Source organism: Dicentrarchus labrax, unplaced genomic scaffold (assembly GCF_905237075.1).
Source record: "Dicentrarchus labrax unplaced genomic scaffold, dlabrax2021, whole genome shotgun sequence".
Taxonomy (NCBI): Eukaryota; Metazoa; Chordata; class Actinopteri; family Moronidae; genus Dicentrarchus; species Dicentrarchus labrax.
In genome coordinates, this window is record NW_026136709.1 from 9000790 (window position 1) to 9027195 (window position 26406).

General features: G+C 41.3%; 3 protein-coding genes across 5 annotated transcripts; 2 read left to right on the top strand and 1 right to left on the bottom strand.

Moving 5' to 3' along the window:
• Positions 1–206: 206 nt before the first annotated feature.
• pabpn1 (poly(A) binding protein, nuclear 1) lies at positions 207–13654 on the top strand. Of its 2 annotated transcripts, none has more exons than XM_051411532.1 (7): positions 207–683; positions 3259–3379; positions 4269–4336; positions 5629–5735; positions 6074–6161; positions 6987–7138; positions 12902–13654. In XM_051411532.1, exons 1-7 carry the CDS (start codon positions 549–551, stop codon positions 13095–13097), a joined length of 867 nt encoding a protein of 288 aa, XP_051267492.1. In that variant the 5' UTR covers positions 207–548; the 3' UTR covers positions 13098–13654. The 2 variants fall into 2 exon arrangements, with proteins under 2 accessions (XP_051267492.1, XP_051267494.1); XM_051411534.1 differs by lacking the exon at positions 12902–13654 and adding an exon at positions 11680–12688.
• Positions 13655–14191: 537 nt separating this feature from the next.
• ngdn (neuroguidin, EIF4E binding protein) lies at positions 14192–19869 on the bottom strand. 2 transcript variants are annotated; one of them, XM_051411513.1, is made up of 13 exons: positions 19823–19869; positions 18993–19006; positions 18845–18903; positions 18147–18206; positions 17862–17933; positions 16764–16901; positions 16577–16661; positions 16412–16464; positions 16148–16259; positions 15735–15909; positions 15447–15597; positions 14690–14753; positions 14192–14370 (listed from the first exon to the last, which is right to left on the bottom strand). In XM_051411513.1, exons 1-13 carry the CDS (start codon positions 19852–19854, stop codon positions 14351–14353), a joined length of 1035 nt encoding a protein of 344 aa, XP_051267473.1. In that variant the 5' UTR covers positions 19855–19869; the 3' UTR covers positions 14192–14350. The 2 variants fall into 2 exon arrangements, with proteins under 2 accessions (XP_051267473.1, XP_051267474.1); XM_051411514.1 differs by lacking the exons at positions 18845–18903; positions 18993–19006; positions 19823–19869 and adding an exon at positions 18546–18710.
• Positions 18828–22720, top strand: cebp1 (CCAAT/enhancer binding protein (C/EBP) 1). Its single transcript, XM_051411525.1, has 3 exons — positions 18828–18943; positions 20362–20661; positions 20748–22720. The coding sequence occupies exons 1-3, from the start codon at positions 18941–18943 to the stop codon at positions 21051–21053; spliced, it is 609 nt and encodes a 202-aa protein (XP_051267485.1). The 5' UTR covers positions 18828–18940; the 3' UTR covers positions 21054–22720.
• Positions 22721–26406: the final 3686 nt, after the last annotated feature.

The window sequence follows — 26406 nt, forward strand, 5'->3', positions numbered from 1 at the left end:
TTTGCCTGTCTACTTACGACTGCCACAGATATGATCGACAGACGCGTAATCCAATTAAAGGCGCACATGCGATTTGGGAACCGGAAAGTCCTGTGCGCTTATCCAATGGGATCGTGGCAGACGCGAAAGAGGTTTGTCTAGTATCGCCCGCTGACCAATAGGAGCGAGAGTTGTACGCCCGCAGTGATACATGACTCCGCCCCCTGGCTTCCATTTCTGAACTGAAGGGACGCCGCCGCTCTCGCGTAGAGTCCTCGCCTTTTTTATACACACGTTTAAGTAAATAAACTAGGCTCTCTGTCGTAAATTAGGACCGTTGCGTAAACGTAGCGAGTGAAACAGCAGTCCTTGTTAATCCTGGCATGCTGCTCGAGGAGTGCCTGGAACTGTAGCTAGCGTTTTTATTCCCCATTTTAACTTTACTAAGCGGCGTTTTCCGCCGTTTTTTTTCTTTCCGCCGCCCCGCTCACTCTCCCCCCTTGTGTGTGAGTAGGGGCCTGCAACGTTGGTTTGGCCACGAGGCGCGTCGGTACAGTTGGATCAGGGCGATGGCGGAGTTCGGTAACGGACTGGCGGAGGAATCTCTACTAGATTCAGACCCCGGACATCCCGAGCTGGAAGACCCGGGTGTCGGTGACGAAGAACCGGGGTTAGAAGAGGGAGAGGCCGCGATTGAAGACCCGGTAAGTGAAGGGCATTGTTTGAGCCGTGAGAGCCCACATGAATACCGGGACACGTTATGGCGGAATCCGAGTAGTTTGTGAAAGCAGGCCGACCGATTTGATCAGATTTTTTTTTTTTTAAAACCACAAATCTTTTGGTCACATGCCGTGTGCGTTACTGCTATCGCCAGGTCGATATTAACCGCCATTGTGGTTCACGCAGTGCAGTAGAAATGGGTGGTGACATGCGTGGTGTCGGCAGCCATCTTGGCGCAACAGCGGCGCCAGTTTCTCTGCGCCAGGGAGCAGCTCCAGCCGTTGGGGGGGGAACCCTCGTCGCAAAAAAATGCGAGACGGAGATGCAGGAGACAGTTAGGGGCGAGGGTAGGACAGGCCGCCGCCATTAGCCGCCGCTGTGCGAGTCTACCCGCTTTTAGGAGGCGACCTGCTTACGGTAAAGACATTTTTTATTCCATTTACATTCAGCATTATGCTGCCTCCTGCTGCAGTTCAGGCACCGGTGTGTGCACATGCAAATGACCGAGCGCCAGCAGGCTAACATTAGCTTATCGCAAGCACCAGCATCAAGTGCTGCAACTAAGAGGACCAGAGGACCTGTCAACCGTGGGGACTTGTCACGAGTTAAAATGCGGACTTTGCACCTTTTAATGTGTTTTTTTGGGGGGGGGGGGGCTATTGGCCTGCTAGCTAGATTTACCACAATGCGATAACAGGATTTTGACTGGCTAACGAGCTAGCCGATTTTAACAAAGCTGGGGTGGAGAATGGCAGACATGCACCTGACCATCTTTGTCATTTATTTTGGACCACGGTGCGTATCGCGCATCGGTGGGACGTGTGATTCGCTGTGCCCTGCATTGTGGCTCAAGATGCACAATCAGGGTTAGTCGGCCTAATTTTAATTTTCCAACAGCACCTGCACACAAGTGCCTTTTCCCCTGGTAACGTCTATGCAGCATGTCCAGGTGGGGGTTTGAGGTTGTAGTACTGTCTGTCGGGCAGTGAGAGGCATACAACGCAGAAGCAGGGGGTTGCGGTATTTGAGGGGCTGGGTTTGCATCCTTCAGTGTTTTGCTAGGGCAAGGAGAATGAGAGAAGGGAGGGGAGTGAAAGAGCTTGCACTGAATATGCGACAAAAATGGGAGCTACAACGTGTCAGCGTCGGGTGGCTTATTTTACCAACCTTGCTGTGAATGGGGTTTACTTTCTCTGATCTCGACGTGCACTGTGATGCAGGTAGCTTGAGGTTGTTGACATTTGATGCGTGAGATTGTCAGGCACATGGATACAATGGGGATGAGAGAAATGATGGTGCCGTGATCATTGCGTGCTGTGTGTCACGGTGCAGTTTGCTCTCTCCCCTGCTGAGAAGACCCGAATTTAATGTGGTCTGTCTGCATCAGTGCACCCGCTTGTACAAAGAGCCTTTACATTACAAATCCTGTCAGCACAGGCAATAGCCCTGGATGGAGCTGGAATGACTCCCACTGTGCTGCAGTGCACCACTGTCAGACAGGAGGGTCCGCTCCCACGTGAGGACACAGCCATCTCTGTTCATCATAAGATTATTTAATTTAGTGGCAGTGATTGTTTTTCTGGTGTTCATTTTTTTCTTCGGGCCTCATGCCTGATCATCATGACTGCCTCAAATACATTTCCAGTTGTTTCAAACCGATCATTATTGAATTTCACTGGTATTAAACCTGCCAAAAATGTATGTGTTTTCTAATTGATAGATTATTTATTGACATGTTCTGTTTCAAAATAAAATAATAGCAAATGCCCATCATCAGGTGCATGAGTCCAGAGTCATGTCAGCTAGAAATATTGTATTTCTAACAAAGAAATAAGCCTGTTTGCATTTTGTGTGTGTACTTTTACATGGTGAAAAACTTAAGCAATTTAGAAATGTTTTTACTTGTCATTTAGATTCTGTGTTGTCTCTTTTTAAATGCGGTCTCTGTATATTGGCTGTATACTCATTGAGAAGTGACAGGAAATGTGAACACTGAGCGTGTGACACTGATTCATCAATTTTACTGTGCCCATTATGTTTTCAGTGCTACTAAATCATATCATGGCTTAATGGGGCACTTATTTAATTCCTTTTTAAATGTAATTTCAAAGCTGCTGGGGTCAGCCACTGCCAAATTCAGGCTGTGTTTGGAGAAAACAATGTAGAAATGTGAAGGAAGCGAGGCATTGCAACTGTTGTGATGGTGCAGGACCAGCCAGACCTTTTTAGATGGAAGTAGTCCCAATGTGTGATTTATTTATTTTGATTAGGGAAGAAACACACAAACATGCTTCTTTTTAGATTGAGATGTTGTGACAGCACCATCACTTAGACAGGTTCAGCATCTCCTTGCTACTGAACCATCTTCCCTAGGGTGTGCAGTTGTCAAAGGGATGTTAATGAATGCATTTTCATGGCTAGAGTTGGTAGTTGGTCAGCATTTGTTAGCGTAGCACATCAGTCATCCTTGGCGACTATGTCAGTGTGAATAATGTTTCAGTGAGTTGTATTGTGCTCATGATGGACTGACGGCTCTAATGGAATTTGTGTCTATTGCAGGAGCTGGAGGCAATCAAAGCCCGGGTGAGAGAGATGGAGGAAGAGGCAGAGAAGCTGAAGGAGCTACAGAACGAGGTGGAGAAACAGATGAATCTCAGCCCCCCCACCAGGTGCGTTTTGTGTTTTTTTTGTTTTTGTTTTTCTCCTTTCTCCCATCTGTCCACATTCTCTCTCTCTCTCTCTCTCTCTCTCTCTCTCTCTCTCTCTCTCTCTCTCTCTCTCTCTCTCTCTCTCTCTCTCTCTCTCTCTCTCCCCCTCATATCATCCAATTAAGGAAGTTTGTCACTATAAATAAATTGGCTCACAGTAAAATGAATTATCGCAACCACTTTCAAAATGTACATTGAAATAATAGTTCAGATTAGTAATAGGATATAAGGGTAGTACAATTCCTTGTCTTTGAAAACCACCCACATGTTGTGCTGGTGTGCAAAGACTTGAAAGTTATTTTAAAGTTAGACAAAAATATGCAATTCTATAGTTGGTACCTGAGTTAGTTTAATAAAGCATGTTTTATTAATATTATGTTATTAATTCAGCAATACTGCCCGCATACTCCAGCGTGCGACTTCTTTCAGACTCGCACTCTAATAAAATGATCACTTGACGCTCAATCTACAAAGCAAGTCGTATATTATAGGACAGTTAAAAGTTTAAAGTAGTGGTTCATTTCGCTAAATTGTAACAAAAAATCAAGAAACAGAATGATGTTGAATGAAGGTAATGATGCAGTACTTTCAGGTATATGTGTTTTAATTTAGCAGCCTATGTAACCCTACACCAGATTCAGCTAATACAAAACCCAGGGAACTTCCCTCAATCCTGACCTCAAATGGGAAATTTAATGTTGCCCCCAGACCTGTGTTTGATACACTGCTCTTCCGTTCTTGTCATTTGATGGACTTGCCAGTTGTAGGTGCACTTTATTTCACATTAGATTGTAAAACTTCTGTTTTGAAATATTTTGTGGCTCATATAGATTTGTCCCCCCCCCTCTCTCTCCTGTGTAGTCGGCCCCGTCATCATGTCCATCGAGGAAAAGATGGAAGCAGATGGCAGATCGATTTATGTCGGAAATGTGAGTTGTGTGATACAGATGCTACTTTGGACACATTGTCTTGTTTACCGTTGCAACTTCTTGCAGATGTCGTTAAAGCAAAAAATCTTCAAGGAGGATTTTGACTCAATCATAAAGTGCCTATAAAACTCACCCCCTTTGGACTTCTTTTTTGAGTCTGAAGATTGGTATCAGCTTTGTGCATCATTCTGGACTATCTGAACTAACAAGATAACTGAATGAAAAGTAATTGTCAAGTCCTGTAACAAATGCTTGATTTGATTTGGATCATGGTCACTCCAGGACTTTGATATTGTTTGTTTTTAAGTATTCACAGCACTCTTCAAGACACAAGGTGCTTCACATGACAAATTTAATGACTTATCATCAACTTTGGGCTGTGGTCTTGCTGGAAAATGACTCCCAAGTGCATTGTTTTAGTTTTGCCAAACAACATGTAGTATGATGACCACAGTTGATCAGTTTTATCTCTTAAGAACATAGAACCAACTTTTACTTTCAGTGTCTCCTGTGTTTTTTCTAGCTAACAATGGCTTTCTCTTCGCTCCTCTGCTATAAAGCTGCAACTGGTGATCTTTCAGTAGCCTCCCACACTGGCACCACGCTTTTAGGTCAGCCAGCTATAGACACAATTAAAGCTGTGCCATATTCTTCCCATTTTTGGGGGGGATTAACCTCACTGAGCTGTAAGGGATATTCACTCACATTTGTGTTTTAAATGTTCCTTTGTTTTCATGATTAAGTTGTTTTTTAAGAAATTGACTAACAAGCAGTTTGACCCTACAAATGCAAGGAAAATTAACCCAAAGATCCCACCTTGATGCACATTGGTGATCTCACTCTATTTACTATCTGACTCATATAAACACAGCCCACAGCTATAATGAATACTGGGCTTGTAGAAACATTTTGATTGCTTGTCAAAGACGTTTGACCTAGTTCAGTGTCAAATCTTGATTATACTTTGATTTCATGTTGTAGAAACTCCAAGGGGGTAAATACTTTTTATTATAGTCACTGTACTTGATAATTGAGTTTCCATGTTTTTATGCCTCAGCCTCTTTATATAAAACTTGGATTGTATCTTCTGGGGGGTTTTTTTTGTCTTAATTTAGTACATTATAATTGACGTAAACATTTAACTTTGAATCTTGGTCCAGGCGTTCATAAAAATGTAAATGTTAAAGCACAGGCGGATGAAAAATAAATGAAATCTTCATTTTAAGTGCACGTGCTCAGGTACTGGTGCTGCAGCTCTCTTAATGCCTAACATTTATCATCTCTTTCTTCAGGTGGACTACGGTGCCACGGCAGAAGAGCTTGAGGCTCATTTTCATGGCTGCGGTTCAGTAAACAGAGTCACTATCCTATGTGACAAATACACAGGGCATCCCAAGGGGTAATAAACCATTGTATACTTTGCACTATGCAGTGGAAAAATGAGTGAAGGGGCAGTTATTACAGTGATGTGTGGAAAATGTAACAAAGTCACACTGTTGGCTGAGAAGTAACAGAAAGTCCCACTGTGGGTGGACAGATTTTTATTAAGCACCAGGACAAATAACATTGCACTACAGCTGAATGGTTAAAGGAGATTTGTTCTTTTTAAAATGTTCAATCTACATTTTCGTTTTCTATTTAGATATCTATAATAAATCAAGATACTAGTTGCAGGTTGGTGCTTTTTGTTTGCATTTCAGTGCTTGTGTAGTTGAATGATTCATTTTTCCCTTTCAGGTTTGCCTATATTGAGTTTGCAGACAAAGAGTCTGTTAGGACAGCCATGGCTTTGGACGAGTCCCTTTTCAGAGGAAGGCAGATAAAGGTAAGAGATTTCCGGGCGCCCGGTTAGCTCAGTGGGTAGAGCTGGCAACTCATGTACCAAGGTTGAGTCCTTGCTGCAGGGTTTGAATCCGACCTGCGGCCCTTTGCTGCGTGTCATCCCCTCTCTCTCTCTGCCCCCCCTTCCTGTCTGTCTTCAGCTGTCCTGGTAAATAAAGGCAATAAAAGCCAAAAAATAAAATAAAATTAAAGCTAAGAGATTTCCCCAATTTTCAGGGAGTGCAACTGGGAGCTTTTCACATTGCAACAGATCAGAATGACAGAAGTAACACCATTGTGTGGAAATAAGAAAAGGGCAGCGTGACTGTTTAATTTTCTCTCCATTAGAAGCATAAACAAGATTATCCCTTGTCTTCAGAAACTGGCTTCATCATTGTGAATTGGCAAACTCAGAATACTGGGTGCATTTAGCAAATGAACAGACTGTAACTGAAATAATCAGTGACTGCCACAACAACATAGTTGCAGCATCAACACCGGTGGCTCAATGTATCTGATGCTGATGTTTGGAGTGACAGTGGCAAAAACTACTTCAATCGCTCAGCCATCAAACTGGCAGAGTGGCTACTGTCTCCTTTCTTGTTTCTTCAGACTAAGAGTAGAGTAGGTTTGTGTTCCCAACCTGGGTTTGAATGGAAAGCTTTATATGCTGTTGTCACTGTGGCACATGATTAGGACCACTAAGATAATCCTAAATAGAGATTTCCAAAATTGTCTTTAATTCTCTGAACACAGAAGCTGTTTAGTTGAGAACCACAAGACTGGATGTCGTTGTTCAACTGTCCCTTGCCTGTGTTTTGCTCCTCAGGTGGGCGCTAAGAGAACAAACAGACCAGGCATCAGCACCACAGACCGCGGCTTTCCACGGGCTCGGTTCCGGTCACGGGGAGGAAGCTTCTCATCACGCGCACGCTACTACAGTGGCTACACACCCCCCAGAGGCAGAGGACGGGCCTTCAGGTGAGCTGACGCCGAGGTGTCTCACTTCTGACACTGTGGGAGAACACTACACCTGCATGCACTGCACCTCACTTACCGTTTACACTGAAAGGACAGGGCAAACAATGCAGACTAGCAGGGCCAGCCAGGATTACCAGCTGGTGTTTAAGATTTATGTAGATAACAGTTATGATGAATGCTGTTGATATTTGTTGTAAGATGAGGGATTCAGCTGAGGAGCAAACAGGGGTTGGTCTGTTGATAAACTATTTTACAGAAAAGCGCCAATATTGCTGTTTTTGGCTCCTTGTATTGTGCTAAAAGGAGACGGGGACAAGGAAGCAGATCTCCTTTTGGAGGAGTCCCAGAACATCTCCATTTGATATATGGGAAATTAAGAGTTAATAAATTGGTACTTTAACTTGACAACTAGTTCTTAAATATTAAATCTCTAGGATCAGCAAAATTACCTTATAAGCTCTCGTAAAACAGGCTCTCCTTTTTGGAGGAAATGGGTGCACACGTAGCACATGCTGCTGGTAATAATACCCACAGTTTGTTTCTTTTTTTTAAGCCAACAAACTGATCGAGGGCAGGTCTGAAAGTTTCCCAGTGGATGACGTTTGTCACTTCGCTTGGTGTCCAGAGTTAGGTTTTTTTCACTCTATTCATAGACTGATAGTATGGTGTAAGAGAATTTTTTTCACATTGAAAGGATTGGATAGACTGAGGAAGAAAAGAAATGAGAATGGAGATGTAGAAAAACAAACTTCCTTCATTGTCAGGTAGAATAGGTAAGTACAGGAGAGCCAGGGAGCATTGTCAATAAAGAGGCAACATTTCTAAAGGTCTATACACTTTAAATATTACAGCCATATAAAGAATTAGTCTAAGATTTAAACCATATTTCATCAGGGTGTCAAATTCATTGAGATGTGCAGATTGTGTTAACTAATAGAAACACAGGAGCACAAACATGTTATGTGGGTTAGAAGTCACATCTTGTGGGACTGAGGGGCTCATTGCATGCCACATTACACATAACCATTTCAATAGAGGCAAACTCAGACTCAGTGCACATCAGTTTGTTCTTCCCAGGCTGTTCACACACCGTTGTTTGGGTTAGTGCCAATGCCATTTCCTGCAACTTAATGATAACACAAAGTTACTGGTGCGAAGCTCCGGTAGCTATACTTAATGTTTTTCATTTCTTTTGGAAAGATTGGGATGTCATTTGTAATTGGACCATTTATTGCTTAGCTGAGAGGTTTGGGCTCTGTGAGATCAGTACAGCGACCTGTAGCATCGCTTCACTACTGCAGCATTGTGTCAGTTGTGTCTGCTGCTCCATCTCATCTGTAGTGTTTAAAAACCTGTTGCAGCTGGAAATTGCTTGTAGTCTTATTTCTTTCCTTTTTTAAGACCTGTTAAATACTCATTATTGAGCAGCATAAAGAGCCTGGTATTGATCAGTGTTGTGCACTGGGATTCTGGTGGCTTTTTACCTACCGTTTTTCAATGGGCTTCACTTCAGAGCTCTGCAGTGGGGTCCTGTGAGTCTTTGTAGTCTAGTTTCTATTAGGCCACATGGGGTTTGCCACTGCAAACTTTAAGTGTTTACAGCATGTGATCTAAAATACTCGGCAGTTAACTTGAGCTGCAGTTTCTATAAATGCAATGATGCATAAATAATCTGAGGTCATTTAACAACATAACCCAGTACTGCCCCTGTATGTCAACCGTGGCTAGGCCTTGTAGGCAGAGAGAACTGAAGGCTACAAAGAATCTCACTTTAAACTCCATATAACCCCCATAGAGCTCTATCTGTGCCTTGTTTTTTTTCTTTGAGACTGAGAAAGGAGGTGTGGTGCCAAATGTGTTGATCAGCATGCCAACTTCCCCACACATGCACTGAGCTTTGAGACAGAGAGATTCTGATTTGATCATCCCTGCAAAGCATCTGGAACCTTCAGGCATTGGCTGTTGCTTATTACTTAATGTTCAACAAAGAACGTTTTCCAGAAATGTGCTGCAGCAGTTATTTTGGAAAGAACATAAAAACCTTCATGCAGAGGTTGTTATTTAAGTGATTTAACAGTTTGCCAAGTTCTTCTGTCAAGCCCCTATTTATTCAATTGTATCTGGTGTTTTTCTTGTTACAATTCTGCCCTTGCTCTTGATTAGAGTATTTGTGCAGTGAATTCCCATTCCAGCGAGGCAGTCTTTTATATAACCACAAGAAAGGGTTACATCTCTATTCATTCCTTTGTGTGAGAGTGTCTGAACCTCAAGGTCAGAATCTCTCGAATCACTCTGTGTACTTACCCCGGCCACTCCCACACATACCAAGAAACCCTAACCCTGCCAGCTTACTCGGTGGGATTTGGCCCGAGCTGCAGGACAAGGCACACAAAGACTTGAGAAGCTGAGGGGGTTTTAATATCAAATCAAAAAGTACTGGTATTAATTGATAGTTTATTAGCTGAGAGGTTGTTAGCATTGTTTGCATTTGACTTTAAAGGCTTTAAGTTAGCTTGTTGGATTTTATCTGTGGATGAGAGATATTGTGATTGATCTTTGAAGCTCTGCCTGACTGATTTTAAATTATGTGATTAAGATTGGACATCACATCCAGCAGAAGGGCAGAAAAAGTCCATTAACCTCAAAGGGCCGGGCTTAAAAAATACAAATTAGACAAATTAACAGTTAAAGTTTTGAATGTGCCGCTCACTAGCAGTCAGATTGAGCCTGGCAGTTCCAAGGTCATGAAATGATTTCTGCTGTTGCCAATAGTAAGACTGTACTTAGAATAATAGAAAACAGCCTCAAGGGTATCACTGATAACTGCATAGTACATCTTCCATTATCTTAGAGCACTGGTTAATATGTAATCACCCACAGAGAATAGCATGCATACAGTTGTTCCACTTGAACTGGCCTTCATCACGTCTTGCAGAGGAGAGCAGAAGGGCTGTTTTGCTTTGCTACATCAGGAATTCATCACTAGTCCACTTTAGACTGCTGCAGTTGAACAGAATCGGGCTTAGTGTTGAACCAAATAACACTTTTCACTGGTGCCTTGTCTTGTTGTGGGAACACATCCATGGTGAAGAAAAACACATTGAGAGTTCAGAATCTTTGCATTGACCCATTGTGTGCTTGGGAAGATTTCACAGTGCCTGGCTATGGTCCTGCAATCACAGTCTGAGAGATACGTTTCTTAAAAGTATATTAAGTGTTGATTGGCTCGGTTTATACGAAGTTCAGATTTAACAAGGCCACGGCGAGTGTTGTCTGTGCAGGCTAAAGTAGTGCCTCATCTGCCAGACTTTAATGGTATTAAAGCACAACACAGCCAAATATTGGCCTTTGTCTCGCGTCTCAAACGCTTGCACCTTGACTGAAAGCCAACAACCAAAGATGATCATTCATGTTTAAGCGCACTTAAGAAATTGGCCTCTGGTTGCAAAAAGTATTGTCTCTGGTATTTCATCCATTAACATCATTGTTCTCGTCATCTTCCCAAGTTGGCATGGTGAAGAGCAAAGATTTTGATGTGAGCCAGAAGGCGCACACACTGTACTCGTGATGTGGAAGAACCTTTTTGCTTTTCCTTTGCTTATGTAGAGTGTATGTCCTTGCATGTACAGGAAACCTACCCCAGCCCCCCCCACCCCCCACCCCCACCCCCCCCACACACATGCACATACACAAACATATATACACTACACACATTCAACTCAGATTCACCTTTACAGCGTTCACTCCCAGAAACGAGGGTTCATTACTGCAGCCTGATCTCAGCATCTAGCCCGACAACCACTGGTTTCAGTCCCAGTGTGACCTTTTTTATGTTTTGTTGCCACTGAATGGTGTGTGAGTGTGAGAGTGACGAGAGGGGATGATGTGTGGCTTCTGCTGCCTGGCTTTTCCTGTATGTGTCGGGCATTGTTTTGAGTGTATTATAATGATGCAGCTGTGAGTCCTGTCCCCCAAATTGTTGTGTATGTGTGTGTGTATGTGTGTGCACCGTGTCTTGCTGGGGGTATATGTGTGGTGCTGTTTGTCCTCTTTCCCCACAGTGACCCCAGAGGTGGCTCTCGCAGAGAGAGACGGAGAGAGAGAGAAAGAGGGAGAGAGAGTGCCTTTGCTGTCCCCTCACACCCACACACTGATTATTATATTAATATCTGGAAAATAAACACTTTTCCTCTCTTTTACAAAGCTGCTTTCAGCTTCTTTCAGCACTGTAGTCTACTCTTCCAGATTGATCTGTTGTAACGCAACACCTTGTAAGATCAAAGGCACAATACCGTTAACATGGTATGTCTATTTAGTGATTTGTGAACACTGTCCTAAACATTCTGTCATTCATTTTTGATATCTATAAATATATTCTTTCCCCTTCAGTTTATTTCTTGGACTGAAATTTCAGCAGACCCTTTCTGTGCCCATGATCACACACATACACATATCTATTATATCACACCAGGAAATTGGTGTCTCCGTCTTCTTAAGCCAACCAGAAAAAAACTCACCCTCTTTTTCTCTCTCTTTTCCAGGGGCCGAGGGCGAACAACATCGTGGTATTCCCCTTACTAAACACCCCCTCCCTCCCTCCCCAACACTCCCTTACTATCAACCCTCTCCCCCTCTCTGTTCCAATTTAAAAAAAAAAAAAAAAAAAACAGAAAAAAAAACAGAAAACCCCCCAAAATCCCAATGAAAAAAGTCCTCCCCTTCCCCAACAATAAAAGAAGAAATCCCCAGAAGAGAGAAAAAAGACAAAAAAGGAAAAAAAAAAAAACACTTCTCCTGGACAGAGAGACTGACTGGCCGCAGTGTGCGATTGTGTGTGAGCGTGCGTGTGCGGAGGTTGATGCGGTCACCCCTGGTAAGGTATACGTTGGCCATTGAGGAAAGAATACGGTGGCAGATTTCTTTATTTGTTTTTTGTTGGTTTTGAGGGGTGGGATGGGGGGGAGAGAAGATGATGGTATCTCAGGCTGCAGATGTGTCTCCTTTGGTCTGGCTGTGACCTCCTGCTTTCACACCATCACCAACACAGCCCACCTACTCACCCTCCACCAAAACAAGAGAAAAAAAAAAAAAAAAAACCTGTGGGGGGAAAACGGCAACAAGAAAATATACTGTACTTTTTTTTTTTCGTTTGTTTTTAATGTACCGTACATATGTGAAATTTCCACTAGCCAGAGTATTTGTTGTGTTTTAAGTTTGTGGTTTGGAGTATATCATTACCTCCCCCCACCCCCTCCCCCCCACCCCTCAACCCCTTTTGTGTCTGCCGTTTTCTGCCCCCTCTCACCCCTACCTTCCATGCATTTTATAACATGCTTTTTCTTCCCCTCCCTCCTCCTCCTCCTCTTCTTTGGCTCATCACACCATGGATTGTGTTTTTCTCTGTCCACTGCTCTCCGGGCAGTGATGGACCTTCAGTGTTCAGTGGGATTGTACATGCATAGATTTTCTTTTTTGTTATTTGTTTTTGTTTATTCTTCTTCGTGGGCGGGGTTCCTCGTTGTGCTGCCACTCCCCCCCCCCCACCACTCATCCATACCTGTCACCTCCAACTCAGGCATGGCCAAGGCTCCTTTTTATTCTTTTGACAGGCATCAATGTTTTTATTTCGTGCAACCCCTGCATCCCCTCCCTCCCCCTTTTTCCCCACTCCCCCTCTGTGTTCCCTGTCTCCAGTCTTTCCTCCCCCCCTCCCCTGCCCCCCCCTCCTCTCTCTGTATATTAGACCACTTCTTGTCGTTTCAGGTTTCAGGACCAGTGGAGGCTGACGACCCCTCCCCAGGTGGCGCAGGCCCCCCCCACTGTCTCCGCAGCGTCTCTCTCTCTCTCTGCTCCCGCTATGCACACTCACCCCATCCTGTCCGTGTGGGGGGGCGGGGGAGGGGGGCAGGGCGACCACAGGCCCACCGCAGGGGGCATTTACTACAACAGCAAACGCTGATGATGCTTTTAGTCCCTTTCACACTTCGACTCACTCACACACACGGACCACAAACACACGTACACACACACACACACACACACCTGTTCAACATACACCACAGCACACTGCAGTACAGGCGGCACTTCACAGGCAGCCAACACAACACATGATTTATATACAGAGAGCTGAAGCCAACATAGCTGAGTGGCAGGCAGGCAAGTTTGCGTGAGAGTGAGGAAGGCAGGACCAGAGACGAGGGTGTTTTTTGGGGTGTACAGTGCGGACCTTAAGGCGCCCCCTTTCTCTGACTACGCGCAGTGCAGTCACGGCTTGTCTGAGGAAGGCTGATGAGCTTACGGCATTGATTATTAATTTAATAAATGGAGTGGGCCGGAGCTGTTATAGGGTGGGGAAAGTCAGGGGTGGGGTTTGTGTGGAGACTTTTTCTTTTTCCTTTTGAAAAGGGGGAGTGGGTTTGAACAAATGTTTTGCTTTTTTTTAATTTTTATTTTTAACCCATGAGTCTGTAATTAGAAAAAAAAAAAAAAAAAAATAAAGACATTGTGTAAAAATGAGACTGTGTCTGTGTGAGTTTGTTCTGCCCTGACTGCTTCTCTGGATAAGTTTAATAGTATCTACATGTGGTTTCCTAATGAGTAACATTAGGTGGTTGGGGTGTAAGTAGTCAATCAGTGAAAATTATATTGATTATCATAAAGGAATTACTGATATCATGATAGCCACCCCCAACACAAAGACCCTGAAACCCAAACAGCAAAATGAAATTAATTTAATTTTTTTCTGTGATTAAAGGATTTATATGAACGCATTAACAGACTGCACAAAAGGCAGGGTTAATGTTTGCACCATGCTGAGTGTAACCTAGTGACACACATACTGGTGTGCCTGCTGCACCAGCAACTCTGCTGCATATAATGTCCTCTCTTTTATCACGGGTCTCCTTACCGGGGGCTAAGTAGCCGGAGCAGGAACAAAGGAATCTGCAAATTCACTCAGAATTACAGGTTTTGTCCTAATAGATAGTCATGTCTGACGAGGCAATGTGACTGCCCTCTAATGGAGATAAATACAACAACACCCAAACACAAGAGTCAACAGTAAATGTTTATTCTACAAACAATGAAAAGGTTGTACACTATGCAGAGGGGGTGGGAAGTTATCGCTGGTTTATTGGTAATGACATCGCCCGGCTGAAATCCTCCTCATGTCATCATTTGGTCTCCTTACATCAGTGGACATCATGTTCCAGTTCATCTGTGCTTCTTAAAAGCTGTGGAGAACGACATGGGTTATTATTATACAGGAAACAGTTCAAATGAAAATAAAAGCACTAATCCGTGGTTGTTTCTTTTCCATTTCTCAACATTGTACAGTCGTGGAGAGGTCCTCTTAATCCACATTAATAGCACAATTGTTTTGTTCTTAAATCACACAACACCTGAATCATTTATAAACATTTGGTTCTAAAATAAGAGAAACTGACAATTATGAGTTAAGACAATTTAAGTTAATCAACCATAATTTGTTTTTGTCCATTTTTTGTTTTTTTTAATTTCAGGAAAACATCCCGTATATTTGAATGCGCTCACCTCTTCTTTTGGTTTTCTTCTTCATGATTTTCTTCTTTTTCTTGGGGCGAGGGTTATCCCCATCCTGCACCAATAAAGACAAAGTGTTAGAACCAGCAGCCACATTAAGAAGAAGAACGTGATCTAAATAAAAACAGCCCACAATGCCCTCATTCATCCTGGACGGAGATGAGCCTGTTAAGCAAGATTCTTCTGAGGCTTCTTATGTTCAGTACAAAATCTAAACATAGCACATGGATTTTCCAAGTCCTCTTAAATACATTTAGCTGAATGAATTTTCCACATCTGCAGGCGGTGGAACAGACTATCAGCGTGAGGTTGGCTACTCATTACTCTCACTCATTAGTCCTTTTTATGATGGCGGACTGAACTGAGACAGGAAACAGTCCAGAGAGGGTGGACATGCCAAACCTGCGTAGGCACAAAGTGTAACCGCTGCCAGCTCTGCCAGCAACGCACCAGACAGCTGAGTCACCGAGATACACAAATGTATGACTTCTTCAAAAACACACAACGGATGTGTTTAGTCCTACGTTAATTATGCTGCATAATAGTAAATATAAATAATACGTCCAGTCCAGACTCAGTCCAGGTCAGTCTGTGTACTGCTTGATTAGAGCCTGAAATTCCTGCCCTATCTGAGCCAAACTGTTCCGGACCAAAAACTGCCATTTTCTACCAACAACAGTGTTTCAACCTAGCCCAGTGAGTGAAATGTGTTCCATTGTTGGTGTAAATATGTCACTGCGGTGCTCACCTGCCCGCCCTCGCCGCCCGTCAGTGCTGAGATATCACTGAAGTGTGTGATGCCGCTCAGCTGGCCGGACATGGACATCATGCCTCTCTTTTTGGTGTTCTGGCGTTTGGGCATGTTGAGACGCACCATCATTGACTCCTCATAATGTTTCCTGTGAAGTAAAAAACATAATAAAAAGTTATTTTTGATAGAAACTCAAATCATAATATAACGATAAATATAATCCCACTGTCTTGCTCTACAACAGATCTTTGTCTGCCTACTGAAATAAAGCGAAGGAGTAAACACCTGTGGAGTTCCTCGCGGCTGTCCCGCTCACTCTGGAAATCTCTTCTGTCCCGGATCTCCTCTGGTGCGTCGCTGTACTGCTGTCTCAACTCCTGGATCACAGAGCTTCTGAGGGCAGCCCGCCGCTGGCGCTCTGCCTGGGCCTTCTTCCTGTCTGCTTCTGTCATGTCACCGTCTGGAGGAAACAGGTTGAGATGAGAATTTGTGAGGGGGGGGGTTTGATACACGTGAACATGGGAAAATAGCACAGATAAATGCTTTCTAAATTAATTCTAACAAAAGAAGCAGAGTGTTGTGCTTCACTCCTAATGTTATTAACTTTCCACCCTCTTTAATCAAATGACTAGAAGGAGATTTTTTTTTTTTGACAAGCAAACAAAGAAAAACCTGTTTAAAAAGACAAATGACATTACCATAATGCACTGCGGCAATCTTTGGCGGTACATATTTCCTGCCACTAGAGTGGGCTGCTTTCTTCTCGGCCTTGTTCTCAGCTTCACCTTCAGACTCCTCAGATTCACTCAACTGGTTGATGAAGCAAATAGCAAAGTCAGTCAGACACTTATAAGACTACATGTTCTTTTTTTATACTTAATCAGTAAAGTTCATTCATGATAAACTCTGCCACCCAAATAAAATAAATCTGATTTAAAATGACCACGACATTGGGCTCTTACTTTGCTGATGAGATTCTCAGGATTCGGACGCAGCTGCAGTGGGTCGTTTTCAGCTGAAATATAAAAAAAACAAACATTTTTATATACTGAAATACTTGTGAAATATGGAAGGTAGGACATCTTTGGTGGATCCATGCTTGGCAACCAACATGAAATCAGTCTTACCTAAACTGCCAGTGACGGCTGTGCGCACCAATTTATCGATCTGGTACTTCAGTTTGTGGTCTAGCGGTCGCATCTTCTCCATGACCTTTAAAAAAACAGGATGGAAAAGCAATAAGATGCTGTGTCAGCGGGACAGATGAGAATAAACAGCTTTACTATTAGTGCTCTGTTTCTACAATCAGCTCACCGTTCTTATGGTGACCACTCTGTTCAAGGCTTCACTGTCTTTTATTTTGCCTCCTTCTGTTTTGACGCTGATCAGGTGAGTGAGGTCTTGAAGGTAGAAGAGCAGCAGGTGATACCGAAGGTCCAGGAAAGACAAACCCTGCAGGGAGAGAAGATGGACAGAGAGTCAGGGAAGGCGGTCTATCTGGTCCAGACCGGAGTCAAATGGTTTGACATTTGTTCATTACAATTTTTTAATGAATTTTAAAGTCCAAAATGTTTTTCTTCTTGTTCCTACAGTGTGATGTTTGAAGTTCACTGTGCAGAGTGATGTATGTGCAGAGGTTGACACCAGAAGGATGTTTTCACATTCATGCTGAAAGTGGAACGTTTCTCTGTGCTCACTGAAAATATATATATATATATATATATATATATATATATATATATATATATATATATATATTTTTTTTTTTTTAAAGGGGCGGTGCTTATAAGCATGATCTGTGACATCATAAATAGCTTGTAGGTCAACCCTGGTCCACTAAACAACTTATACAAGTGTGTTGTAGAAACTTGAGGCCACCAGTGCACAGACACTGAGAATGGACTTCACAGTGAAGTAAGGACATTATACTTTTTTTTTGCAGAAATAACACACACTATTGTTCCAAGCAGAATATAAATATATAAATATATGTCTTAAAACATGTGTGGAGGGGAGCTTTAAGCTGTCAGTTACACATGCCTCCATAAAACTATTTCCCTGAAAATAGTCCAAACTCAACCTCGCAAAAACCAAACCATGAAAGATCTTTAAAAGTTAGGAATCTGGACATTACATCGCACAAAGGCAAGAGCAAAGCATATCCATGTGTGTCACCAGATATAAAGACTTAACACATCAGCTTAATATCAAATATTGATGCAAAAGAGAGCAAGGAAGAATTTAAATCAACCTTCAATTGTGTACTTTCACATGTTTGCAGTGAATCAAATAACCAAAACCAGCTGATTCTGGCCAAGAGGGCCAAAAAGCCTCAGCTTCACTGAAGATGTTAATCCAGTTCATTATTTTATTTATATCATTAACAACAGTTCTGATCAAGTCCTTGCTCACCTTCGATGTCTTCAATGCTCCATCTTTGACTTGTGTCAGCAGATCACGGACATGACTCGTAACTGAGGCCACCTACAGAGAAAAGAGATTCAGCTTTTATTCAGACTTGTACCTACACAACCTCTATATGATCAGCTGGTTAAAGAGACACAACATCAGTCAATGATCAATGCAGCACCAGGATTATAAACCGTTATCCTGTGATATGTCACCATGAGCTCAGAGTACGCTGATAAAGGCCTCAGAGCAGTAAAATGATAAAATAAGATCACAGACACTTCTCACCTGTTCGGTCAGACTTCTCAGCAGCTGTACAGCTTTGGACAAATCCCTTTCAATTAAATCCTGTCAGAAAGTAAAACTACAAGTCAGAAATACAATGCCAAGAAGGCCTGCTAACACCCTTTATTTCACGAATGTATCAAGGGAGTATTTTAACGACAGCAAAACGTGGCTAACGTCAACAAATGCTCCTAAAAAGTAAGTTAGCTGGCGGCTAGCTGCTAGCTTAAGTCACTACTGTCCCAGCCTTTAATCACTGACCCGGGACAAACCCGGGTCAAACCCGGGTCAAAGCCGGTAAAGTACACAGTGAACTCTCATACAGGTATACAACGTGAACAGACACTGTATAAAGACACAATACATGTTTTATTAACTAGCAGCGAGCTCAGCTCTACTCACGTTGTCAACAGGGGCAGCCATTTTGATCTCAGTGTAACTTACGGAAGCCGCAGAGGGACATTAGTGATACAAAAGGTCTGTTTGTTTGCTGTAATGTTGCTGTGTTAAAATGTTAGAGCTCATACTGCACCAGTGTCCCAACAAAGAGCCCAACATAAAGTTATTAAAGCAAAATGCCTCAATTAGTCCTTAATTATTATTAAAACAGAGAGTGTGTGTGTGTGTGTGTGTGTGTGTGTGTGTGTGTGAGAGAGAGGGGGGGGTTATGGGAAGTGATGGTGAGATAATCAGAGGGGTACCTGTCTGTCTGTCTGTCTGTCTGTCTTCAGAGCATTTTCAGTCGAACTGTCAGAGGAACCTGAAGAATATTCAGAGAGTTTGTGGAGAGCTAAGTCATGGTAAGCCAGATCATTACTTTATTAGTGTGTAGATATTAAACAAATATACCTCTATTAATGACTCTGGGAAGAAAAACAGATAGGAATAATAAAGTTATAGTTATAATGGAACCAGGTTTTTGGGTCTCTGAACAGTTAGCAGAGTAAAAAGTAAAGTTAGGAGTTACTGTTAAGTTATTAAAAATATGTAATTTCTATACTGTGCAGATAGATTGAAAAAGAGGAGGTGAAGAATGGCAATAATCATAGGTTACGGCTACATTCATACTCACATTATCGCTGTCAAATTGTATGAGACAGTTCGAAAGAGTTCATATTCTAATAGTCTGCTGTTTAGTTTTTACTGCGCTGTTTTTTGTCAGTGTTTTGTGTTAATGTCGAGGTGCATTTAACAATAGTTAGTCTATTAATCTGCTAATTATTTTCTCAATTAACCGATTAATCATTTGCTCTATAAAATGTCAAAAAAGAATGAAAAATGCATCATAGCCAAGGTTTATATATTAAAATGGGTTGTTTCGTCCAACCAACAGTCCAAAACCTGAAGTTTACTGTCATAGAAGACTAAGAAAATAAAACAGCAAATATTCACATTTGTGAAACTGGAACCAGTTAATGTTTTACTGTTAAAATGACTTAAATAATTAACTGATTATTAAAATTGTTGCTGATTAATTTTCTACCAATTGACAAATCATTGACTCATTGTTTCAGCTGTACTATTATTGTACCTATAAATTGTCAGTTATTTGCCCCAGCAGTGCATCTGTCATTTGTAACAATTGATTTTGTATTGTTTGTTTAGTTAATGATAGAAATTTTACCACCAGCTATATATTTAGAAGGAGCAGCCAAAACGTCTCTTGTTCATTTACTTACTTAATAATTTCCGTGGAAACCCAACCGTCCATCCTCCCGTAGACGTCTGACTTAATAAACTGCCTTCATCATAAAAAGATTAGATTTACATATTTGTAGGCAGTGGTGAAAGAATTATTAAGATAATTTACTTAAGTAACAGTAAATAAAAAAACTTAATTATGAGTAAAAGCCCTGCAATCTTTCTTGAGTGAAAGTACACAAGTATTATCAGCAAAATGTACTCAAACTGTCAAAAGTAAAAGTACACTATATACAGCGGTATGTGAGGCCTTTCAGGGAGTTTTTTTAATTAATAATACCAGGACAATAACATGTAAGCAGCTTTTTACTGTTGTCGTTAGTCGATTGAAGCTAATTAAAATACATTATATATGTTGTATAATAGTTTAATCTCTGTTTTAAAGAAACCACTAGTTGTCAGATAAAAGCAGTGGAGTAAAAAGTACAATATTAACCACTGAAATTTTTTTAGCAGAGAGCAAAATGAAACTCAAAAAAGAAAAACCTAATTGTTTTCTGCTTCCGACCCCCTGCAGATGTCTGATTCCAGGGTGTCCTCTGTCATCCAGGAGTGGGCGACCTCGTACCCGGGTCAGGCCCACACCCAGACGTTGAACCTTGCCACTTCCAACCACGCTGCGTCGACCAATCAGCTGGCTCAGATGGACATGATCCCGTACAGCCAGTCTCAGGGGCTGGTGAGAGTTGGCGGTGATGACAGAATGGCTGAGCAGATGATGGGGCTGCCTTACCTGCCGTACACCACTTCCTGTCTCAGCAACACCTCGACCGCAGGGAGCACAAACCACCACCAGAGCCACGCCAACAATCAGCAAGTGTGTGTTTGTGATATAGATTTTTAACTTCCTCTTCATTTTCTACTTCCCTGCAACTTAAAAATATTTGTGTTTCTGACCTCCAGGACTTCTCCTCCTTCCTCCTGCCAAGTCTGCGGGCCCCGGTAAACAAGAGGAGCATCAGCAAGGACAGTGCAGAGTACCGTATGCGACGCGAGAGGAACAATGTCGCTGTGAGAAAGAGCCGGGACAAGGCCCGCAGGAGGATCCTGCTGACCCAGCAGAGGGCCCAGCACCTGCAGGAGGAAAACCAGAAGCTGCAGATGAGGATAGGGCAACTGACACAGGAGCTGGACACTCTCAAACATATCCTGTCACAGAGGCACCTGCATGGAGCTGAGGAGGGAGTAGCTGGGGAGTCTAGTATCTAGAACCACGTTTGTACCTGGTAATATCATCTAACTGTAGGCGTCATATTCATTATTAGTGTCTAGGCAGTCCTCAAATGCCTCCTTGTTGATTATTCACCAAAAGGCAACCATTTGTGAAAAAGTCACTTATAGAAGAAGTAGGTTTGAAAATGGAGCAGTTTGTGTGGATTCAATGGCAGATATAAGGCTTAGTTATAGCTTCATATTGTAAAATTGTGACGAGAGAAAGCATAACACACTGGCGGGGCTGTAGCGACCACTGAGGACATTGAGATCATGTCTCCTGGAAATGTTGGGGGTCATAGCAGCCAGGGGGAGTTTATATTCTACAATTACTACGTTAAGCCCTGTAAACTGTTGCTATACCTGTTAAGCTCTCGCACAGCACATATTCATTTTACACAGATAATGGTGGTAGATTTAACACTCAAACACACAGAAGAAAGAAAAAGCAGCATCTCCTTCCTAGCAGACAACTGTGGGATTTAGTTGGCTGACTGTCGCTAGCAGATTTTAAACCCTGTTTTAAGTAGCTTGTTTAATGTTTCCAGCTCTTTGGATGTTCCAGCCCGCAACAGATATTTTTCTGGCATAATCTATAATCATTTAGTTAACCCCAATCCCTTTGAAAACAATGCAACGTTTCTGCTCTTGTTAGTGTGCTAGTCAGCTAGACATGTTAACATTTGCAGCATACATGGGCAAATAAAAAGACACCACCATCCAAACTTTGAATGCATACATACAGTGTGTCTCTACAGCCCCATATGTACACCCCAACACATGGAGAAGTTTGGTAGGCCCACCAGACCTAGTTAAAGGTTAGCAAATGGTCAGTGAAATTCAGGGCAGTGTGGATTAGGTTTTACTTTTTTTTTTTTTTTTTTTTACAGAAAATATACAGTTAACTGAATAAATAAAATGTTTTTTAAAATCCAATAAATGAATAAAAATCAGAATGTTTTGGTATCTGTTCAGAACTTCCTGGGTGAGAGGAGAATTACTTCCTCAGTATTGCTCAAATTGTGGCTACAGCCCTGTACTTTAGAACTTCATGAAGCACCCAAACATTTAGTAGGAAGACATGAGATGGGTTTGAATGTAAATGTAAGCCATTGCACGTTCTAAACTTTCAGTGAGTGTGAATATCACAATTTGTAAAACAGCTACGTTAGATGGAGAAAAGGAGTTTAAGGAGAAGTTGGTGTACACAACAGTTATTTAACAAATCCAAAAATTAACTTTCCTGAAAGTTCCTGAGGACAACATCTTCACATCCACAATCCTCTCAGACCCTTTAAAAAGAGGAGCCCTCTGTGAATTAGACTGATTTGTTATATGATTTGATTTAACAAACATTGCCTAATTATCTACCTGACACTTCTTGTCATCGTCAGAGATGCTTGTAAGTGTAGTTGCCCAACAAGGTTACACCACAACCTGCGGTTTGTAGGGGGGTTCAATGAAATCTAAGTATCTCTCTCTGTATAATACTCTATCTTTTGTCACTAAACCGGCGTGGGATTACTTGAAATAATGCTGATATAAGATATGATTTTTAATGTTGTTGAATGTGTTTTATAATTTTATATTATTGCACTGTTAAAGCAAAACTTTGTCAAATATTTTCTTAAATAAACAAATAATTGCTTGTGCTTGGAAAAAAACAGTTGTCTTTTATATCTGCCAATTTGAACATTCTGACAATCAACCCTAATTTAACATAAAAAATATCTTCCAAGATGATTTAAATATGAAAGCAGCTTCAGTGCTTCCTTTACAGAAGCAGCTTTTGATTACAGTTCACTGCACCTTTAAACAACACATCTTTCTCACAGGAAACAGTGTGATATAACCCCAGTATCTACATTTAAGCGTCATTATTCTCATTCATTCTGCATCCTTCATCAGGGAACATATCAAGCACCTGGCACATTATTTACCATAAGTTGTCTACCCACAGAAACGGACGTCATGTCATGGACCGTTGTACACCAGCGGTTTCCCTTTGTGGGATGGGCAAGATTTCGACACAGCGGAGGACAGAGATGAGGAGCGTAGAGATAGTATCAGTGTTTCGGGCTGCCAGGGCCTTCCTGTGGCTGTGATGGTAGTGAAGGGACATGAAGATAGGAGACAAAAAGGAGGGGGTGGGGGCAACAAGCCAGACATTTTTATCTTTGCCCAAAACAATAGTTACAACATTCGATAAAATATTTTCAACACTGTTAGATAACTGAAAGCAGTGTGGGATTCTGGTTCCCAAGATGGAGGATCATATGATTCATCACTCTTGTGTTAAAAATAAAGAAAGCATTCATTCACTTCCTTTTTCAATGTCTAGTTTATTTGTTGTGTTTGCAACAAAGAAGACCAAATGAGACAACATGGATACAGATGTTCACTTCTCTTTTATACAAATGTTACTTTTTACGCAATGACAACATTCGTCACCGTTATAATTACTGACACAACACTTGCAAGACTTATTGGAAACATAAAAGCAAAATGATATTGACATCCATCACATCAGTATCTGTAATAGTACAAAGCTACAAACAGAAAACACAAGCCTCTGCTTGTATGAAATGACTGAAAGCTTGGACTTGAATCGCATATAAGAGGACCTCACATCTGTTGCATCAAAATGGATTCATTCTTACTGAATGAGAGATAGGCTAGAACAATATACTTCAAAATCAGGTAAATGTTTGATATAAGCCAAGAGGAAATAGATATTGATTGATGGTGTCTTATGAGTGTGTGTTGTATAAATACATGTTTAGGACTGGGCAATACCAGGATTTTGTCAGCTTGTAAAATACATCAACAACTTAAATAATTGACTAATTGAAAACCCACAAAATGTGATTTAAGTCCATAATAATCTGTAGAATTGTACGTTTAAACATATATGTTTCTCTCATTGTTCTTCCCCAGAGATAATTCATATTGATTATGATTGTATGCGTATGTATGTACATGTAAATAAGTTTTTCTTTATTGTTTGTTACTTCTAAAAGACAAAACCAATAAAATAGTAGTCATACAAAATGATAGGAAACTGTTTGGATTCCTTTGTTTCCTGTTCTCATTCATATTAAATACAGTCTACGCTGACTTTGTCCTCTAAATGTGTTTAAACTTTGTGTCATTTTCTTAACAAACACTTAATTTACAAAAGGAGAGTGAAAGTGTAACACAGGCTACCTCCTGTCTGTCATGTATTGAGCAGCACATAATGACTTCTTGTGTGACCGTGTCTGTTGAAATGTCCCGCAGCGTTGTGTGGGGCAATCTGTGGTCCCAGGACTGCAACATCTCTGCAGAGAGATGAAGAAAGACCGTATTTCACCTAATCCTTACCAGGTTACTCAACAGCAGCAGACCATATGAACCCCACCACAACCTCGCTGAAGCAGCTCCAATCATATAGCTGCTGTTAAGTAATGGCATTTTATGGCAGTAATAGAAACTGATTGAATATATCAACAAAGAAACAAAATAGGATTTAGTCCAAATATGGCAAACATAAACGTATTATTTCTATTGCAGCACTTCCACACTCCTCCACTACAACTCTGCAGTTAGATGCCTGCTTTCTTAGCTTTGGGTTCCCACCACACTTTCAAAATAGTTTCCATTGATGGTACCATAATCAATAACAAAGAAAGAAGCAAAATAAAAATAAAACACATTGTAATGATAAAGATCCAACTTTCTGATAGCAACAGAAAACTGACCACAAATTATCTATAATATATATATAGATGTTATCTTGGCATTTAGAGGTGAAGTGGACGCCATCATGGCCATGCTGTATCAGTGGCACAAACTGTCACCATGTAAGGAGAATAACATGAAATACATGATTTAATGGGTTTCTGTTAAAATGGATGGCTGTATCGCCGTTGTCAGAAGAATGAAGAGCACAGTCGTTCTCTATGATTGTGTGAAGGACTCTTAAAGGTTGGACACACGTGTGTGTTGTCCAGTAGAGACAAAGCCTTCCACTACTGGCCACTGCAACACCAGTGGAACAAACTGTATTAGTGCCATCAAGTGTAGTTTAGCAGTCATTACCAAATGTTAAGCTTAAACCGATGGTTTAAACAGTTGGGTGTATTAACTCGGAAACAGAGGAATAGGCACAGATGAACTTTTTCCCTTGCTTTTCTTTCCAGGGTACCAGTAAAATAAGGATAAATAAATAAAAATAATTACTGAAAAATATAGTATACAAAACCTAAAATAGGATGCTTTTACAGGTTCGTCAAATCTTCCACCATTTTCTACCTCTGAATAAGGTAGAAAATAAAGCAGAATTAGTAGTAATGGACCTGAGAAGTCAGCCTGTTGTTCATGATCAATAGAGTAAATGAAATGGACAATGACAGGGCATCTACAACACTGCTGGAGTCTGCTGCAGTATGCCAGAGGTTTAATACATATGACTGGAGACAAATGAGGGAACAGTGATGTTTTCCTGGCAGACAACATGTAACATTCCTCATCTATAATAGCAACATGTTAAGCAGTACGTATTCATGAGTAAAATCAAGTTAAGTGTATTAGACCTGTCCCTGGTGGTGGTAGGTGATTTATGGCTCCACCATGCGGCAGAGAGCTACACGGAGACCTTCTGCAGAGATAGTAGAGAAAAACAGATGTGTCACTCTGACACTCATTTTGTGTACTCTTTCTGCTGTCGATTATCATCACTGTTGTTGCTGTATATGCTTGGATAAAGTGTGCAATTTAAGTTTGTAACAAATATAGGTGTAAACAAAAATATTACCGCAAATAGTTCCTCTTTCTAAGCACATTTTACTTTACACACACACACTGTGAGCTTATTGTAATTAACATGATAATAAATGAAATGAATTGTTCCTAAGTTTAAAGTATAAACCATTCAGTAAGGGGAAGAAATAAACATTTAAATATGCATGTCACAACTTTAAAGTCTGTATTAAAGCAGACGCACACAAGCTTTTGTTGTTCTGATATTTTAGGTAGCCTAAAAGTTAAGTTATAAGTTATAAGTTTTATGGTTTTGGCCAATGTCATGCTTTCAAATCAACAATAACATAATACAATATTATAGGTCTACAATAACATAAATGAAAAGAATGTATCGGAAACAGTCAGTAAATATACCTGAATTAAGGAAGGAGGAATTTACTTTTACTTTTGCACATTCCTTTATCAGTACATTGCCCATTCCTGTAGAAAACTGTGCAGCTTTTACATTTTAAAAACATTTTTTTCTATTTATGTTTCTTGACTTTAACAGTTTATTTACAGAGCTTTACTATATTTATTGTAATGAGCACATCCCTTGTATATGTGA